This window comes from Dipodomys ordii, unplaced genomic scaffold, assembly GCF_000151885.1.
Source record: "Dipodomys ordii isolate 6190 unplaced genomic scaffold, Dord_2.0 Scaffold8, whole genome shotgun sequence".
Classification (NCBI taxonomy): domain Eukaryota; kingdom Metazoa; phylum Chordata; class Mammalia; order Rodentia; family Heteromyidae; genus Dipodomys; species Dipodomys ordii.
The window spans coordinates 27,617,247-27,634,094 of NW_012267224.1; the positions used below are offsets into that span (position 1 = coordinate 27,617,247).

General features: G+C 35.9%; 1 protein-coding gene across 2 annotated transcripts in view; it reads left to right on the forward strand.

The window, feature by feature from the left end:
- Exoc1 (exocyst complex component 1) overlaps window positions 1–16,848 on the forward strand; it is a 43,013-nt gene that overhangs the window by 22,612 nt on the left and 3,553 nt on the right. The window contains exons 10-17 of one of the 2 annotated variants that reach the window (XM_013009086.1): window positions 4,281–4,386; window positions 8,468–8,512; window positions 9,761–9,924; window positions 11,363–11,470; window positions 12,496–12,572; window positions 13,024–13,252; window positions 14,146–14,329; window positions 16,391–16,590. In XM_013009086.1, coding sequence (XP_012864540.1) covers window positions 4,281–4,386; window positions 8,468–8,512; window positions 9,761–9,924; window positions 11,363–11,470; window positions 12,496–12,572; window positions 13,024–13,252; window positions 14,146–14,329; window positions 16,391–16,590 — 1,113 coding nt within the window. The remainder of the gene's footprint in view (window positions 1–4,280; window positions 4,387–8,467; window positions 8,513–9,760; window positions 9,925–11,362; window positions 11,471–12,495; window positions 12,573–13,023; window positions 13,253–14,145; window positions 14,330–16,390; window positions 16,591–16,848) is intronic. The other variant, XM_013009088.1, reaches the window with a different exon arrangement.

Below are 16,848 nucleotides of genomic sequence, written 5' to 3' on the forward strand. Positions count from 1 at the left end.
AAGTGGCGCTGTGGCTCAAGTGGTAGAGCGCTAGCCTTGAGCTGAAGAGCTGAGGGACAGCACCCAGGCCCAGAGTTCAGGCCCCACGACTGGACCCAAAAAAAAAAAAAGACAAGCCGGGTGCTGGTGGCTCATACCTGTAGTCCTAGCTGCTCAGGAGGCTGAGATCTCAGAATCAAGGTTCAGAGCCAGCCTGGGCATTCTTATCTCCAATAAACCACTCAGAAAACTGGAAGTGGCACTGTGGCTCAAGTGGTAGAGTGCTAGCATTGAGCTGAAGAGCTGAGGGACAGCGCCCAGGCCCAGAGTTCAAGCCCCATGACCAATAAAAAAAAAGAAAGAAAGGAAAGGACAAAGTGGTCTTTTTTTTAGTCCTGGGGCTTGAACTCAGGACCTAGGCACTGTTGCTGAGCCTCTCTGTGCTCAAGGCTAGCGCTTTACCACTTGAGCCACAGTGCCACTTTCGGCCTTTTTTGTTTATATGGTACTGAGGAACTGAACCCAGGGCTTCATGCATGCTAGGCAAGCACTCTACCACTAAGCCACATTCCCAGCCCAACAAAGTGTTCTTAAGCAAGCATTGCACTTTTATGCCAGGTATCTGGAGCTTAACAAGTTAGCAAATTCCACCTTTGAAGAGTTTTAGAGAAGGTGGCACTTGAGCATAGATTTACATGTAAATGAGGGGTGATCAATGAGAGTTCTGAAAAAGAGCTCTCTTAGTGCTGTTGCAAGTTTTTTTGTAGCTCACTGGGCTGAGTGTGCTTAAGGGGGCCAACGTAGGGGGACACTGTGAAGGGAGTTGAGCGAAGCCTGAGAGGGGCCAGGTAGAACCCTGGGAATCCTGGAAGGTTTGGCTTTCCCGGCATGACAATGAGAGTGGGGTGGAAAATGGGCCTTGATCAGTAGAATGACATGGTCTGACTTAGCTTTGATCATCGCCATTGCAGCAGGAAACCATAGGCACAGTACTTTTCTGACATTTATACAGTAATCTGTAGTTTGGAAGTTGAACGAACATCAGTGTCCTTTTAAAAAAAGAAATAGAGCTAAAAATTGCCACCTATCTAGCTCAAATATACAAATTACAAATAATGATCTTGTTAATCCTGGCTGAAAGAACAGCTTCATTAAAATTCTGAGAAACATTTAAAATGTTTGCTTTTTAGGATTTTGTGGCCAAAAATTGCCTCCTATCTAATTCAAATACCCAAATGGGTAATTATTCTCTCAATAGGCCTGGCTGAAAAAACAACATTAAAATTCGGAAAAACATTTTGATGTTTATCTTTACAATTTTGTGGACTTAAGAGTTTAAAAATAAAAATTTCAAGCTGTTCTAGTAGTCAAATTTAATCAGAATTATATGGACAATGATAACTCTAAAAGATATTTTGGAGTTGGAGAGAATGATAGGTTTTCTTTTGTGTAGTGAGGCTGTTGAAATTGTTGATTAAAAGCTTTGCCAGGCACCCCGTGGCTCATGCCTGTAATCCTAGCTACTCAGGAGGCTGAGATCTGAGGATCGAGGTTCAAAGCCAGCCCAGGCAGAAAAGTCCGTGAGACTCTTATCTCCAATAAACCATTCAAAAACTGGAAGTGGCACTGTGGCTCAAGTGGTAGAGCACTGGCCTTATGCTGAAGAGCTGAAGGACAGTGCCCAGTCCCAGAGTTCAAGCCCCACAACCGACCAAAAAAAAAAAAAAAAGCAATACTTAGTGTTGCATATTCTGTTTATGAGAAGGACTTAGAAGAAGTATGTTACTAAGAAAGAGGCAGATTGTATATCTATGAATGCCCTGGGATCAATACATTAAGTAGTGAGACTTTCTTTTATATATCAGTCTTATTTTTTATTTTCTCTTGAGTGCAGCTTTGCCCATTTAGAGTAAAATATGACTCCTTTACTTCTAAACTGATATAAAAAAGGGGACATAAATCCTGGTAAAAATGAAAAGTACTTTAAAACTGTAATTTAGACATGCTTTTCAAAAAGAATTTAATCTCCTGAGGTGCTTATATGTATCTTATGTCGCTAGATGAAATTATTTTTTCTTTCTTAGAATTAGCTTAGTGTTATTCAACCCTAGTGTTGTGTTATAATTGTTTTGTTTTCATTCAACAGAATTCTGACTTGGAGATATTTTAAGGAAAAACATTTACAATTCTGGAATTCTTTGCCTTTTGAAGTTTTAGGAAGGGTTTAACATTTTGAATAATTCAACATAACATATCTCCCTAAGAGTTTTGTGACAAGTACTTTGTCCCCTAGTGAATATTCAAATAAGTAATCAATAAGCTTTTTGCCTAATTATGTTCTCAGTGAGTACTATTACTCTGTCTTTATACATAATGCAGTATTCATGAGTGTAACTTAAAGTAAAAAGGCAAGACTCCAGCCAAACTAGTAATGATTTTTGCAATTATTCTCTGCTCAGAGAGTATTTTTGAGTGACAGTATTAATGAGCTTTTTTAATGAAATTAACTTATTTCCCAAGAACATTACTTGTGGTTTGAGCTTTTGCTAGATTATGTATTTGTTTTTTCATAATCTCATTTGGTTGCTTAAGTATTGTCAAAAACAAGTTTATTTAAAAAGGAAGAAGGAAAAAAGAAATGAAAGACAGTAACAAACCAATGATTCTTTACTAAGAAATATTGCCTTAATTCTAATAGCTGTTTGCACTCAATTGGATATATACAGTAACCATTACTTGAAGCTATATTTATCAGTTTAAGATGGCAAAGTTTAGATTTCATAATAGAAGAAATAGCAAGGGGCAATTTTTTATTTTTTTGCTGTAGACATTAAAACTCAAACTCAGTAAGTACATTTAACTTGGAACTTGGAAAAAGACATGGTCTCCTGTGGGATTTTTGTACATGGTGATAAGCAGATGTGATTTTTTTTAAAATGAGTTTGTATGCTTAATAAAACATGTTTTCATTGAAGTTCAACTAGTCGAATCTGTTTTAGGAAAGCAAGTATGAAGACTCTGAGGTTTATTAAATTCTGACTGAAAATAACCTATTTGGGTTAACATTCCTGTCTTAACAAAGGTTTACTGCAACTAAATATTCTCCATTTCCATTATTACTGCTAAGCAACACGTAGTATGAGGGAATATAATAAAGATCCCCATACTCTTTGGCTCTGTAATTTCACCCTTGAGCAGTCATCCCCATGAAAACAATTTGTTAGAGATTAAGAATGTATTTAGCTTATCTGTAACTGCAAACCAATGAACCACTTCAGTACTCTGTGTTGAGGAATTGGCTTACTAAATAGTGGCATTCAGCAATAGATAGAGAAACATGATTATTTTGGTGATACATGAAAGTAAATGCGTAAGTGTGATTATATTTGACTTGATATTTTTGTGAATTCTTAACATTACCATGCATATTTAATTTTTGGGTGTATCTGTGGTACTAGGATTTGAACTCCGTGTCTCACACTTGCTAGACAGGTAGCCATATCTCCAGTCATTTTTTTTCACTGGTTATTTTGAGATAGGGTCTTGCGTTTAACCTGCACCTTTATCTAGGCATGTTTCATGTTGTGGCTGGGATGATGGACTAGTGCCACCAGACAGCTTCTTCTATTGAGATGGAGGCTTATGGGATTTTTCTGCCTAAGGCTAGCCTTGAACTGTGATCTTCCCACTTGCACCCTCCCAAAGTAACTGAAAAGACAAGACGTACTCCATGATGCCTAACTATTGGTTGAGATGGAGAGAGAGTGTGTGTGTGTGTGAGAGAGAGAGAGAGAGAGAGTATGCACATATGTGTGTACGTGCTGGCTTTGAACTATGATCTTCCTGATTATAGCCTCTTAAGTAGCTAGGATTACAGATATGAGCCACCAGCACAAAGCTCTGTTCAGTTTTTTGGTGGTGGTGGTGGTGGTGGTTTGGGGGCTTGCACTGTCCCAGGACTTTTTAGTGCTCTACTACTTTGAGAGCAACAAACACCACTTCTGGTTTTCATGGTTAATTGGAGATACGAGTCTCAAGGACTTTCCTGCCTGGGCTGGCTTTGAACATTAGTCCTCAGATCTCAGCCTCCCGGGTAGCTAGGATTACAGACTTGAGCCATTGCTGTCCATTGTTTTTTTTTTAAGATAGAAAATTCCCTACTTTTTATATTGTATGAAATGAAAAATTTGGACCACAAAATAGAAAATTTACACCAAGTGCAAAAAATGTGGAGGGATATTTTATAAATGGAAGTTATTGTATATGTTTTATTAATAAGTATATATTATGCTCATTTTAAGAATTACATGGATTATTTATCCCGACTATATGAAAGAGAAATCAAAGATTTCTTTGAAGTTGCGAAGATCAAGATGACTGGCACAACTAAAGAAAGCAAGAAGTTTGGTAAGCTTAGGCATTTTGATTCACTGTTTTCCTATTAAGAGTAGATTTATTTATTACAAATAATTCTCACAACAAGGTAGAAGACACAATAGGACTAATGAAAGAGGAAATCTAAAAAGTCTGGTTTATCAATATTTCAAAGAAAGAAAGTATATCTGTAAATATATTACTAATTGAAATTCTGCAGCGATTATATATTGCTTCTATAATTAAATATATGAATGTATAGGGAAGACAATTAGTAAGAAAATGAAGTGCTTTCTTGTAGACAAAGTGTTAGATAAGTGACCCATGTTGAGAACTCAGTTTCCAATTCCCTAAAACACCTTTTTTAACAGTTGGGAGCAAGTCATTGTTCTCTATAGAGAGATGAAAGTGATTCCTGGCTTCTTCTCACTGGCTATTTTGAATTTTAAAATATAAAGTTATTTTTCTCCCCTGTCAATAAGCTATTTAAAAATACTACCAAAATTTCTCCTTCACTGGTACCTTATTTTTATATAGCAATGTGGTTTTCATGCTGCTTCTAAATATTTTTATTGGATAAAAACATTCTTTGAAAGAATAGCCAGTAAAAATTAAGGCAGGTGATGTGCCGAGGCTATGTTCTGCTCTTGCATGTCCCATCTCTGGAGTTCCCTGGGTGGCGTCCAAACCTGGCCTTAAAGGGCTGCATTGTGTATTCCTCAGTGTGTCTATGTAACGCCCCTTTAGAATAATGAGTTGAGCATTTGCTTGTTGAAAGAGCCTATGTCCTAAGCAACTGCAGTAATCAGAAAAGAGGATTGAAAATTGCTAGAACATATTTCCATTCTTTTCTTTACTAGGTAATTATTCTGCAATTCAGTGTTTTTTAAAACTCCAATACCAATGTATTAATTAAACTAGTCCAGACATTTGAAATGGCTTTGAATTTGTCTGTAAGTATGCTATACTTTGGTAATCTTGGGACAGAAGGCTTTTGGAAACAAATGCTAACTCATCCTAAAGGTTAATTGTTCTTAAACAGCATTGTGGTTATATCCTTGTTAGTGTTTCACTGTGGATATGTTATGCCTTTTTTGAACAAAGAGCATATTATTAATTCAGTTACATGTTTAATGTTTTCATTAAGTATATTTGTCACCACTTGTTAGTGAACCATGTTATATTGAGATCTCTCTTCTTTTCAGTTTATGAAAACAAGTCAGATCACATTGTTAAATAAAATAATTAAAATACAACTTAAATGAAGTATAATCATATCTTAGTGTTATCATTGCATTAAAACCTAAGGTTTTTCTATTCTTGCCCTTGAGATGTTCTTAAATTACCTTGCTTAAAAATATTTTTAATTTAAGATAGAAATGTGGCTCAAGTAGCAGCTTTATAAGGCCCTGTACTCAAAACCCAGGACCATATAGATATTAAATTTGCATAAAACACATTTAGAAAGGACTTTTATAATTTTTAAATGTTACAACAAAATTCCTATATTCTATGTGTCTATTAAATAACAAAGAAGAGGAAAGTAATTTATAACAACTGAGGCATAGAAACTTATTTTGCCACCAAATACAGGAGAAACTAGAACTTCAGAGGATAAAATGTAGTTTGGTCCATCTTCAAATATCCGACTTGTTAGTTGCATTGGCAGTATAAATTTCAAGTTAAATATAGATGACTTAAGAAGTTCTGAATCTAGTAGAATATAAATTTTTCTCAGTGTATTTTTCAATGACTCAAATTTTGTATAAATGAATTTTTAATAGAAATTATAATTAAAATAGAAATGTGAAAATTTAGAAAGAGAACATTTCAGTGAGCCACAATTAACTAATTATAAATGAAATTCAACTTTCTTTAAATATTCTGGATCACATGCATACAAGAAACAGTCTGAGAAGAATTGAATGTTCGTGTGAGATTTGATTTATCTAACAGAAAGCATCTACTACAGTCATGTAGATAAATAACTTCTTTGAACAATACTTAGTTCATTCAGCTCTTTTAAAGTCAGCTTACTCAAAATAAAGTTAAAGATGCCAGGGGAAGTATCATGCTTTGTGGCAAGGTCTTTATAGAGATCATTTTCCATTTTGATTAATAGTTTTTTAATAATAGCCTTTTTTGGGGGGGAGGGGAGCCAGTCGTGGGGCCTGAACTCTGGGCCTGGGCGCTGTCCCTCAGCTCTTCAGCTCAAGGCTAGCGCTCTACCACTTGAGCCACAGTGCCACTTCCGGCTTTTTTCTTTCTTTTTTCTTATGTGGTGCTGAGGAATCGAACCCAGGGCCTCAGGCATGCAAGGCAAGTGCTCTACCACTGAGCCACCCTCCCAGCCCCTAATAATTGCCGTTATTCAAAGGCATAAAATATTTCACTCAGGGATTGTTTTGGTGTATTATTTCTTTATGTTCTACTTAGAGAGTTGGCAAACAAAGGAACTTAGAAATTATGTTTCTTTTATTTTTAAATAGTCGTACAAAGGAGTTGCCATGGATCATCCATTTTCTTCTTTTCTTGACTCAATAGTGTGACAAATGAGTAGCTTCTACTTTTGCCTGAAGTATGGCAGGGATATATGTCAATGAAGGGGAGAGAAGAAGTTTTAAGATTGGAGATTTTACTCCCATATACATTACATAAGAATTACCCTTCTGTTTAATATTTTAAAACCTTCAAATTGGCAGGTAATAATCATTTAATCATTGTTTCTCCACTAAACTAAGAAATTATGTTGATTCTGAAAGTGGTTGAATACAAAGCTAAATTCAGAGCTGGTTGAAAGAGTAATTTAGTAAACAACGATTTATCACCTATTATATAATGATAGTGGAAATGCAGCACTGAACAGAGACCTTTCCCCTACTGTGGATTCTTTAATGGTACTTCGAATTATCATACATATCTATTGTCACTTACTGATGAAGAAACCATGCTGTTTTTATGAGTTCCAAATTTTAACCAACAGCCACTCATAGTAACTACATTCATGGTTGGCTATAAAATATAGGAAATTGTGTTCTATAGTAGGCTCCACTCTGAAACTGGTGAACAAAGCAAAATGACATATAAAAGCCATAGTCAGCTAATATACTCTAATCCCTGTTGACCACTTGAACATCCAGGCTTCTTGTTTCCTATTCCCTTGAGCCTCAGGTAGCCACGGGTAGGAAAATAAAGTGACAATAGTGTGACGATTTGGGAGCTTATACTTGGACTTTTGCCTTGAAGTGTTGAAAAGATAGTGTCAGTTGACACTGTCTGTTTTTAAGGTATATTTCAGTTATATTGCTTTAGTTTCATTCTATGATGTCTTTGCCTTTTGCATTAACTTCTACTTTTGAGTTTTGAATGTTTTACAAGATAAGCTCTAAAATTGATCCATAAGTATTTAGAGTAAAGTTTTAGAATAAACTAGGTAGCCAATGACCCTAAGAGAGTTCTGATTCCCCTGTTATCTGTTCTTCAACTTTACCTTCCATACAAACATCTTCTATTGTTAGCTCTGTGATATACACCTTTCTAGGTATTCACAAGCAAGTTACTAAATAATCCAACTTGGTATTTGTTTTGCACTTAAAAATCGTCTTAAAACCCTACTTAGATAATTTTTATTATATATAGTATAAAATTATTAAGCACAGTAGAAATTCCTTTCCGTTTTAAGAGAATATAGAATTGTTTATGCCTAAATCTACCAACTTTTTTAAAATAAGTTTCCACTTTATTAAATTATTGAGCTATATTTTCTCAAGAAACAGAAGCTTGCAAAATCATTCTATTTAATTTAAGTATGCCAGCTTCCTAAAAAAAGAAATTACTTAAAAGTATGTGTTTAGGGGGTTACAGATACATTTTTCCCTGAATATTTGAGTTAAAAAAAGTTCATTAAACGACAAGCAAAATTTTTTCTCATAATCTTTCAAAACAGTAGCTGACCAACTAAATATGTGTTTGCGCCTCTTGTTACTTGATGCTCATGGTTCTTTGCATGTGTCTTTTAAACTAGAGCTTTAACTTCCTCTTGTGCATGGTTTGTGCGAATTGCAGTTTATTAACTTGTCTTTGTCTTTGATGCTTGCAACCTAATCCATCACAGCTACACTGCCTCGAAAAGAAAGTGCTGTCAAACAGGAAACAGAGAGTGAGTATGCTTAGTGTACCAGTAGGTATTCTCAATGCATGTTTGTTTAGTGTGTAGCAATTAGTTATTTGCCTTGAAAACATTAATTCCAGGAATATCAATTGCTCTGAATTGCCAGGTGTTGGAGAGAGAAAGCCAACATGATGGTAGTGGTCTGGCTACATTGAAGAAATAAGTAATGTAGCTAAAATGAAACATTGAGTAGAACTTTGTGTCTAAAATTTATGAAAAGCCTTAACCATTATGTTTCTCTTTCCAGGCTATGTATATAAATATTCTTATAGGTATGGTTGTATTTTACATCAGGAAGCCCAAGTTTGTCTTGACTTGTCCCTTATAGCAAGTAGCACAGTTTGACTGAGAAATATTCAAGAATAATATTTTTAAATACTTTTATTGTTTATATTTAATTCTGAATCAAAATATTCTCTTCTAAAAAATTAAATCTTTTAATTCTTTGATATATGTGTGCTATGGTCCAGCCATGTGTTCTTACTTTGCCTTATGGCTATGATGGATACCTAAATTCTACCTAAAAGTAAATGGATCTTAGTGTAGCTAGTAAGAGATGTATTTACATTTTAGTTGTAATTTAAATGTAACAAGTTTTCAGGATTTTCTTTTCCTCTTAGTTTTTAAAGAACTGCAGTTAATCAGTTTACTTGCTAGAAAAGCAGAATTTCCAGTTTCAGGAGCATATTAAGTTGAATCATATGTGATTGACTATTTTTTTAGTATAGAATGATAAGTGTTAACTAGTTTATGAGACTCAACCTAATATATTGATCTAAGGTGGAAATTAATAATTTTGGAATTTGGCAGTTTTCTTCAGAAATATTAAATAGTCATGTTAGCGTGCTAGCTAAAATAGTACTCAGTTTTATCCATATTTCTGTCTTTTGAATGGGGGAAAAAACCCTCATCTACTTTAGTCTAGAGATAGCACCAGACAAGTTTGTTTTTAGAATGGGACTAGGATGAGTCATGGCAGAGCATAAACTATGTGATCTTTAAGGTCCTTTCAGTCCCATTCAAGAATCTGTATGGTCTTGATTCTTTTTGCAGTATACTCTGGAATAGTACTTGAATCTTAATGAAAGATTAGGACACAGTGCAACCTGTCCTATGTGATGGACTTGTCCATCAACTAACATTCTGAAGAACCAAGAAGATAGCCCTGATTGATACTTCATTCATTGATCTTACATTCAAAAAGATCACAACTTTCAAAGACTTATTATTTCTTAGGTCTCCATGGAAGTTCTGGGAAACTCACTGGATCTACATCTAGTCTAAATAAACTCAGTGTTCAGAGTTCAGGGAATCGCAGATCCCAGTCATCTTCCCTGTTGGATATGGGAAATATGTCAACCTCTGATCTTGATGTTGCTGACAGAACAAAATTTGATAAGGTAAAATAAAATAATGAGTAGTTCTTGAACATTAACATTAGTTTTCTTTTCAGTGGCCGTTGGTGCTTATTTTAAGAGTATTAAACTCTAAACTTTAGGCTGTTGTTTCCTCTTTAAAACATTAAAAATATGCCAGGCGCCGGTGGCTCATACCTGTAATCCTAGCTACTAAGGAGGCTGAGATCTGAGGATCACGGTGAGAAGTCAGCCCAGGCAGGAAAGTCGGTGAGACTCTTATCTCCAATTAACCACCAGAAAACCGGAAGTGGCACTGTGGCTCAAGTGGTAGAGCACTCTCCTTGAGCTGAAGAGTTCAGGGACAGCACCCAGGCCCAGAATTCAAGCCCCACGACAGACCAAAAAAAAAAAAGGCAAAAAACATTAATAATAGTCAAATGGCAACTAATGTGTGAATTATCAATTAATTAATTAAAGTTTTATTAGAGTTTATGTCTTACAAATTATAACGTGCTTGTATTACTTCTAAATTGTTTGAATAACTTCAAAATAAAGAAGAATAGCAGGACTGGGAAGGTGGCTTAGTGGTAGAGAGCTTGCTTAGCATACATTAACTCCAGGGTTCGATTCCTCAGTACCAAATAAACAGAAAAAGCTGAAATTGGCACTATGGCTCAAGTGGTAGAGTGCCAGCCTTGAGCAAATGAAGCTCAGGCATAGTGCCCAGACCCTAATTTCAAGTCCCAGGACTGGCAAAAAAAAAAAAGGGCTGGGAAGGTGTCTCAGTGGTAGAGTGCTTGCCTTGCATGCCTGAGGCCCTGGGTTCAGTTCCCCAGCACCACATAAGCAAAAAGAAAAAAAGCCAGAAGTGGCGCTGTGGCTCAAGTGGTAGAGCGCTAGCCTTGAGCTGAAGAGCTGAGGGACAGCACCCAGGCCCAGAGTTCAGGCCTCAGGACCAGACCCCCCCAAAAAAGAATAGTAGCCTAACTGTTGCTGCACAGCCTCAAATAAGTTGTGAGTTTTCATTACGGAATATTGTCTGGTCTTTGGTAGTATAACATTATCCTGCAAATCTTGAACCAGGCACTGGTGGCTTACGCCTGTAATCCTAGCTACTCACAGGAGGCTGAGATATGAGGATCATGGTTCAAAGACAGCTTGTGGAAGAAAGTCCATAAGACTCCTATCTCCAATTAACCTCCAAAAAGCCAAAAAATGGAACCTCGGCACAAGTAGTAGAGCACTACTCTTGAACAATAAAGCTCAGGGACAGACCTAAACCCTGACTTCAAGCCCCAGGACCAGCACACACACATACATACAATCTTGAGTTTTTCTTTGGGATTCTGTTGGGATTACAGACTCATAGATACAGATTATTGATATTACAGCTCTCTGGTTCCTACAACACTAATGTGGAGTACTATTTTAATCATTTGGTGCAGTTCTTTAATTATAGAATCATTTTGGTTTTCTTTAGATCTTTGAACAGGTACTGAGTGAACTGGAGCCCCTGTGTCTAGCAGAACAGGACTTCATAAGTAAATTTTTCAAACTGCAGCAACATCCAAGTATGCCTGGAACAATGGTATGACTGCCATTTCTTTTGCCTCCTAGTTATGCTCTGTAACCTAATTAATATATGCTTATAATTTCAATATGTAAACAGAAAAAGAAAGCATTTGTGATTAAAAATTTTTAATTTTTTTGGTCATACTGGAAGTAAGGTCTTAGATTTGAGTCTGAATCTGTTTTATGACTTTGTGAGTAACTACTTAGAGACTTTAAAGCTATTATTTGATCTTTAGCTTTCTTCTTGGATAAAACAATAATGCTTTAATAATAAAGCATGCCGTTCAGGTGACAATAATGTAAGAGAATGAAATGAAAGATTTTTTTTGTAAAATACTTCGGAAAACTTAAAACCACAATATAATACAATAGAGTGATTTTTTAAAATTATCTCAAAGATTATGTCTCAGACAACTTTTATATATATATATAAAGTTTATATATATATATATATAAAGAAGTTATAAAATGAGTGAGATGGTTGAGAGTTCATTGTTGATTACCTAGGTGATAAATTTGCTTACTTGCTGACTTATGTAAGAATTTTTGACAGCTTTTTTTTTTTAATTTGGTGCGGGCTCTGGGTTTGAACTCAGGAGCTGGGTACTGTACCTGAGCTTTTTTGTTCAAGGCTAATACTCTACCTCTTGAGCCACACATTTTGTGGCCCCTCTTCATACCTCATATGTACACATGTAAATACAAGTTCTAACCCCATGATAATTCTCAGATGAAATCTAAGAACAATTTCTTGAACATTCTTTTTTTTTTTTTTGTCTTTTCTTTTTTGGTACTGGGGATCGAACCCAGGACGCTGTGCTTGCTAGGCAAGCGCTTTGCCACTGAGCTACATCCCAGCCCTTGAACATTCTTAAAGAGCATTCTAAGTTATATAGTTTTATTGGTAGTACTGCTATTTAAAAAATCTTTTTTATAATGTATTTTCTCCTAGGCATTTTAAGACTGAGCAGGCTTTTGCTATATAAATTAGTCAAGTTGTTGATCTTTTATTATATAAAGCACTTGAATAATTTTTTGCAGACTGAAGCAGAGGACATGGATGGAGGAACAGTATCACGACAATCTAATTCTGGCACATCTCTGTCTGCTTCATCTGAGTATGTACTATTAACCTCGGAAATAAACTTCAAGCTGAAGAGTCTAGATGATTTTCAGTAACCTGAGAGCACCCAGTATGGGCATGTATGCCTATTGTCTTACTAAGAACATTCTACTGGTCCTGTTGTATGGCTCTTCAAGTCTTCAGTAATACAGATGATCCAGTCAGTTCTGGTGTTGGCTGGCAAGAAGTAGCCTTTGAATTATACTATATTTTTTAGAAATCAACAAAGCACATTTCAGGATCAGCTTTACAAATGACATAAAGCTAATTTGAGTAGTGAAATTTAACTTCAGTAAAATATTTTATATTGAGAACTGCTATAAAATAACAATTAGTTCATCATAGTTTGACATTTTAATTGAAATATTAAATTTTAATCAGATAGTGGATTAAAGGTGCCTTCATCTGAATTCTGAATTTCTATATTTTATATGTTTCCTGAACAGGAAAGATATGATTCGCCAAATGATGACTAAAATATTTCGTTGCATTGAACCAGAACTGAACAACCTAATTGCTTTAGGAGACAAAATTGATAGCTTTAACTCCCTTTATATGCTAGTCAAAATGAGTCATCATGTGTGGACTGCACAAAATGTGGACCCTGCTTCTTTTCTAAGTACTACATTGGGAAATGTTCTGGTGACTGTCAAAAGGAACTTTGACAAATGCATTGTAAGTTATTTTTTTAAAGTAATAATAACTTAAGAATTATAAGCCAGGTGCTGGTGTTTCATGGCTGTAATCCTAGCTACTCAGGAAACTGAGATCTGAGGATCCCAGTTCTAAGCCATTTAAGCCAGAAAATCTGTCCATTGGTCTCTTATCTCCAATTAACCACAAAAAGCTGGAAGTGGAGCTATAGCTCAAGTTGTAGAGTACCAGCCTTGAGAAAAAGCTAAGGAGCAGTGCCCAGGCCCTAATGTTTAGACTGATAAGAATTGAGAATGGCCAGTGTTCTCAAACTTACCCACATGGCCACCAACCAAGATCCTATAAGCTCTGCTATCTGCTCAAAATGGGTATTCATTCACCTTGTCCTTGTCTTTCATAAATGATTTACATAAGCATCATTTGTAGTTATTATAGACTTGAAGTTCATAATCCTTGATTATATCTTGTTTTTTAAAAAGTTTGAGGGCTGGAATGTGGCCTAGCCTGCATGAAGCCCTGGGTTCGATTCCTCGGTACCAAATACACAGAAAAAGCCAGAAGTGGTGCTGTGGCTCAAATGATAGAGTGTTAGCCTTAAGCAAAAGAAGCTCAGGGACAGTGCCAGGCCCTGAGTTCAAGCCCCAGGACTGGCAAAAAAAAAGTTTGATTTCTTTTTCCCTTGATTTTATTTTCTTAAGTAAACCAGTAGAAAAATGTTTGAGTTTCTATTTGGTTTGGTTTTTAATTAATAGGATTTATCTTTCTTAGTTACCCTGTTTTGGTTCATTTTCAGTAGTTCAAATTGTAAGGAAGCATCAGAAATGTTCCCGGTATGCACATCCTGCTTCCATGATGCATTCATGTATTTTCTAAATTACTTGGCTGGTTCTCCCATGTTTTCTGCCTTACTTTAGAGTAACCAAATAAGGCAAATGGAAGAAGTTAAGATCTCAAAGAAGAGTAAAGTAGGAATTCTACCATTTGTTGCTGAATTTGAGGAATTTGCTGGACTCGCAGAATCAATCTTTAAAAATGCTGAGCGTCGTGGAGATCTGGATAAAGCATATACCAAACTTATCAGAGGAGTATTTGTTAATGGTAAGCTTCTGTTACATTCTAAAGAATTTTTGTAAACCAGGTGTGATGCACACCTGTATTCTCAGAATTTGGGAAACTGAGAAGCCAATGGCTTTTTATAACTCAGAATTGGAGAGCTGATATATGTTCCTTATTTTCCACATAGTCTTTTTGGGGTTTTCAGATTTCAAAGATTTTTTTAGATTTGAAAAATAAGAGGTACATACAACCTATTCATATTTATCAGCAACCACTCATATTTTAGTCTTCATGCAAGAAATGAACTCCCAGGTTGCATGTTAACAGTGGTCTTCTGAAGACAATGGGCAGTGATCTGCATGGTCCTTACAAGTAGATTTACTTCTCAGGCCTCAGTTTTCTTATCTGTCTCAGGATGGACACAAATTGTATAATACTGTAATTCAAAAGGAAATAAGCCTAGAGAAATGATGGACAGATTTCATGAATTTTTTTCTTTCGTTTTTTCTTTTAAAACTTAAAGAAAAGCTGATGGCACACACCTGTACACCTAGGCTACCCAGGAGGATGAGATCTCAGGGTCGTGGTTTGAAATTAGCCTGGGTAGGAAAGTCTGTCTCCAATTAACCATCAGAAAACTCACAGGGAGCTGTGGCTCAACTGGTAAAGCACTATCCTTGAGCACAAAAGCTTAGAGACAGCCCAGGCTCTTGAGTTCAAGCTCCAGGACCAGCACCAAAAAAATAAAGTAGCTTTACTTTATCTGATTTTAATTTGCATGTTTTCAGACTTTTCAATATCTCTTTCTCATAAAGGTGTGTGTGTGTGTGTGTGTGTGTGTGTGTGTGTGTGTGTGTGTGTGTGTGTGTGTGTGTGTGTGTGTGTGTGTGTATTGTATGTATGTGTTTCTTTAAACTAAAATTTTTGTCATACCTTGTAGATACAGTTTTGGAAGCTTCTGGACTCTGTAATCCAATTGACTTCTTATTAGGTAATATAACCAGAAGCATTTAATGACAACATAGTATTCCATGTATCATTAAAATAGTATGTATTAGTTTCCAGTTAATATGTTTCAGTATACTTAGTTAATATATCATATATAATTTATCTTAGTATAATATAACTTAGTACACTAATTACCTTAGAATAAATTACTGGAAATGAAATTACTAGATCAAAAAAAAACTCCTTGTATTTCATAGTTTTCGCCAAATTCCAGTGCAGAAGGCTTCTAGTGGTTTAATGCTCTGAGTAGCTGGTGAAGTTTTCCTTGCTATGTGTGCTGTACCAATGCTATATATTACTACTCTGTGCCAGTCTTTATTCCTTGCCAGGCTATAGATTATCTTATTATTTTATTTGCACTTTTTAACCCCGTCTTTGGTGTCCTGCTATGTAGAGTTTGCACATTTTAAGTCACATCTTTTCATCTTCTCACTTGAGACCATTCTTTATAAGTCACAGTGTCGCATTGCTGTTTGAAATCAGCTGTGTTTTCTTTAGTGTTCATGGTTTTTGGGTTTTTTTACATTTTAAGTACTTGAAAAATTTAGATTTTGTGGAAAGATGTAAAATGGGAATCTGAATGTAGTGTATTCATTCAGAAGAATCAGTGGTTATCATAACATTATTTTCTTGCTGATTTGAGAAGGCAGAGTATGTGTGGGTGGGTGTGTATAGTACTAGGTCAGGATGAATTCCTTTTTTGTCTGTCATGGTGCTTGAACTCTGGGCCTGGGTGCTGTCCTTCAGCTCTTCAGCTCAAAGCTAAAACTCTACTACTTGAGCCACAGCACCACTTCCAGTTTTCTGGTGGTTTATTGGAGATAAGAGTCTCACAGACTTTCCTGCCTGGGCTGGCTTTGAATTGCAGTCCTGAGATCTCAGGCTTCTAAGTAGCTAGGATTACAGCCCTGAGCCACCAGTGCTTGGCTAGGATGAATTCTTAATGAGGTGGCTATGAAGACCTTGCAATATGGTTGTTTTATTCAGAAATGTCCTTAATTCTTAACCTTACAAATGAAAAAAAATACTAATCACATGTTTAAAACTGTGGTCATACTCACACAGAGATGTTCTTATTCTCTGCTTTGATTTTAGTCGAGAAAGTTGCAAATGAAAGCCAGAAGACCCCCAGGGATGTGGTTATGATGGAAAACTTTCACCATATTTTTGCAACTCTTTCTCGTTTGAAAATCTCCTGTCTAGAAGCTGAAAAAAAGGAAGCTAAGCAAAAATACACTGATCACCTTCAGTCTTATGTCATTTACTCTTTAGGACAACCTCTTGAAAAACTAAATGTAAGTATATTTTCATTATATATAGTTCCTAGCTTTTACCCTGCATGCACTGTTTGCTTGTGAGTAGCACACACATTTATCTTAAATTTGCTGATGTACTTACACAGGGGGTTGAGGCAGGAGGAACTCAGGTCTTATAGCTTCCAGTTGCCAGATACTGGCAGATAGTCTATGTAATTTATTTCTTTTACTTACTTTATTTTATTTTCGTTGCTGCTACTGCTGTTGTTGTTACTGTTGTTGTACTGCTACTTGGGC